The sequence below is a fragment of the Citrus clementina genome, unplaced genomic scaffold (genome assembly GCF_000493195.1).
Source record: "Citrus clementina cultivar Clemenules unplaced genomic scaffold, Citrus_clementina_v1.0 scaffold_5, whole genome shotgun sequence".
Taxonomy (NCBI): Eukaryota; Viridiplantae; Streptophyta; class Magnoliopsida; order Sapindales; family Rutaceae; genus Citrus; species Citrus x clementina.
Genome location: NW_006262201.1, coordinates 11648861 through 11652253, shown reverse-complemented (window position 1 = coordinate 11652253; position 3393 = coordinate 11648861). Strand labels below are relative to the sequence as shown.

The 3393-nt window shown below is 33.7% G+C and overlaps 1 protein-coding gene across 1 annotated transcript in view; it reads left to right on the top strand.

Annotated features, from left to right (window-relative positions):
- The first annotated feature begins 2755 nt into the window (after positions 1-2755).
- Positions 2756-3393, top strand: part of LOC18042526 (ubiquitin carboxyl-terminal hydrolase 13) — a 1296-nt gene continuing 658 nt past the window's right edge. The window contains exons 1-2 of the mRNA XM_006431858.2: positions 2756-2778; positions 2873-3331. Of these exons, the coding sequence (XP_006431921.2) occupies positions 2756-2778; positions 2873-3331 (482 nt within the window). The remainder of the gene's footprint in view (positions 2779-2872; positions 3332-3393) is intronic.

Here is a 3393-nt window from a genome sequence, read left to right as displayed (position 1 = left end):
TGGTTTGATTTCTAATCTCGGTTACAGAGGTAAAAAACTGGCATTATTAGTCAGACTATTCATCCTAGAGATGGTATTGCAAATGTGTTTTATCTTCAAAACATTTGTATCAACCACCTTAAACCTTTTATTTCCATGCAAGAGATTTTAGAGAAAAAAACTAGCTAATACCCACAACTTTATTTGAAGTCTTTGTTTATTCATTTTATTGGCAATTAATATATGTGTTACATCGTCTTTAACAAATGAAACTTATACTATTGACTAGCATAGGCTTAATTTACACTTACCTTCCCTAATTAAAGTTTTATTACAAGCCCTAATTGAAATTATTAAAGAGCGAAATTTATTAACATTGGCTAATACAGGCTAGATTTATTATATAAAATGACTTTACTTAACAAAAAATACTACAATATGATATTTATTACTAATATAGCTAATGACTTTATTGGCTTTAACTACGATTTGTGCTATAGTAGTCATCTTTGATGTCAACATCTGAAACTTTCATGCGGCTGCTGCGGAGTCCTATTGGTTAGGGGTAGTTGTTGTTATAGTGAAAATAAATCTTTAGTTTTTATTTACTTGTAGAAATGTCCACTAAGTGAGCACTTGTTGCTCTCTTTTAGCTGTGTCTTTGTTGTTTTCCGTTAGAGTCTTTGTATAAATTCAGAGTTCAAAGATGAATAATGACAGCAGATTAATTTTCTTCAAAGTTCATCTAGTATTGCAGGCTTAGGGATTTGAACGTTCATCTAGTATTAAGAGTCTAAAGATGAATAAAGGCAGCAAATTAACAGAAAAGGATCCTCTCTTGATCTAATATGTTCTGAGTTTTTCAAGATCTTCTGCCATGTGTCTTTTAGTGGTAGTTTATGGGTAAGATTCAACTTCTTTTATTTTTTTATTCATTAACTACCAATCGGCAATTGAGTTATTTACTCATGACATGATCAGATCATGAGAGAATCCTGATCCGCAGATGAACATTTACTCATTTATTATTAAGACCTTCGCCTTTACCTAACAAAAATTATTAAAAAATGAATATTATTAATATTGGCTTAATATTTTATTGGCATTAGTCATGCTAGTCTTTTTTTAATGTTAAGTGATTGTCATTATATTACTAAAACATCTTTTTTTTCATTAGATTAATAAAACTTGTTGAAATTACATAATTGGCTACTTGATCTAGAATGACCCAAAAAAAAAAAAAAACTCTATCGGTGTCTCATTTTATTAAATTATTTCCTTCATTGAGAAAACATAATTAAACCTTAGGGATTTGAAAGTTATTAACTCAAACAAGGCCTGAAGTTCTATGATTCCAATCTATTAAATTAGTTTTATCTAATCGCATAGAAAATTTATTATAATGACCTTACCTAACAAAAAAAGTTAAAAGAAGACCTGAACTTGTTGATATTCCATATGGTAATTAATTTGATTGAGAATGACCTTAACTTAATCAGAGACTTTTGGGATTTGTTAATAAAGAAAGATATGCTTTACGTTATCCGGTTCACACATTACATATGATCAAGGGGCTAAACATTGCTGCCTAAAAACGACAGTCGATCCGGTGCTTGGTCCGCCGATTTACACGTCCCAAAGGTACATAATATTTGGTGGACAAAACAGCTATTCAGGACGATTACTATAGGTTATAATTTGAAAGGCACGAATTCATTAAAGTAAGGCCAAAATTACATTGAACCCTTAACTAGGTGACTTGTGGGAACTTATGTCCGCAAAAAAAAAGCGCCTCGTGATACAAGAGTTAACGTAGAACCAATCCTAGAGAGCTTTCCCAGCCAATAGGAGGCCTAGACCGACGTTCTGACCTATTGGCACGTAAGCGATGTTATCCACGTATGGTCCTGACAAAAGCCTTCGAGAATATCGCTTCTCATAAACCCTAGTTCACCTTACCGAAAATATTCAGCTATACTGTTAGGGTTGGGTATGGATTCGGCAGGATTGGATTTATGAAAACTCAACTCAACCTGCTACTGACTGAGTTGATAAAAAATCAACCAACCTAATCAAATAAATATGTCGAGCCCAAACCAGCTCAATTATCAAATTATCGGGTTGGATTGGGTTGAGTTGATTTGATTGATTAAAATAAGAAGTAAATGAGCATTTACCCTATTCAAATATATCAATCATTTATAAATGAAAGTCAATAATGAAGCAATTTTTTTATGAGATTAATTGAACTTGTTGAAATTCCATAATTTGCAAGTTGATTTAGGATGACTTAAACATGATCACACCTGTGTTAGGGGAATTTGTTAATAAAGAAAGACTTGCTTCGCTTTCTCCAGACTTTGTTAAATCTTAGAATTTGCCTATATATAGCTCGTATTTGCTAATCCAGGAATATCCATCGAAAGCTAATTTCACAAATTTCCTGCCTGCCGTTTGAGTTCATCAAATCCTTTCACCTTTTCGGAAATTCTACCATGGGCGACAACGGTACGTTTTGTGCTAATTACTGCTTTTCGAATAATCTTAGTTTGTATCATTTAAATTATCATCGTATTAATTATAGTCATTGCTACGTACAGTGTTCTTACATATATATTTTCACGTGAATTTTAGCAATATCAAGGGAGAAAAGAAGTCTTCCTCCAGCTGATTACTCACTGAAAATAGAGTCATTCAAGCTGCTATCCGAATCAACGGTTGAAAGTTTTGAATCTGGTGTTTTCAAATCCGGGGGCTACAATTGGTACGCCCATCTATGCATGCCTGCCTCCAGTCTTTGTATTGCTTATAGAATTAAAAATGAATGTATTATATTACATTTGTTAATTAATATTTATAAGTTTAATTTATTAATTATTTTTGTATATGGCAGGAAATTGGTTTTCTATCCCAATGGAAAAAAGAATGATGGTGGCAAAGACCACCTTTCCCTTTACCTGAAAATAGACGACAGCAATCCCCATTCTGATGGTACTTGGAATGTTAACGTGTACTACAAATTGTTTGTGTACGATCAGCTATCGAACCAGTACTTGGTGGTTCAGGATGCTAAAGCCCCAATGAGGCGCTTTGATAGGCGCAAGGGTGAATGGGGCTTCGGCAAATTTCTTGACCTTGCAACTTTTAATGAACCTTCAAATGGGTACCTTGTTGATGAAAGTTGTGTATTTGGTGCTGAGGTCTATGTTGTTAAACCAACTGGCTCTGAGGAAATTCTTTCCTTGGTTAGTGAACCTGATGATGGAACTTATCGTTTTACCATCCCAGCATTCGGTTCTGTAGGTGATACCGTTCAGCGCTCAGGTGAATTCACTGTTGGAGAAAGAAATTGGTAAGTATGCTCCTACTTCAATTTTAATAAATGGTCACACAGATTCACCTACTGCCCACTGT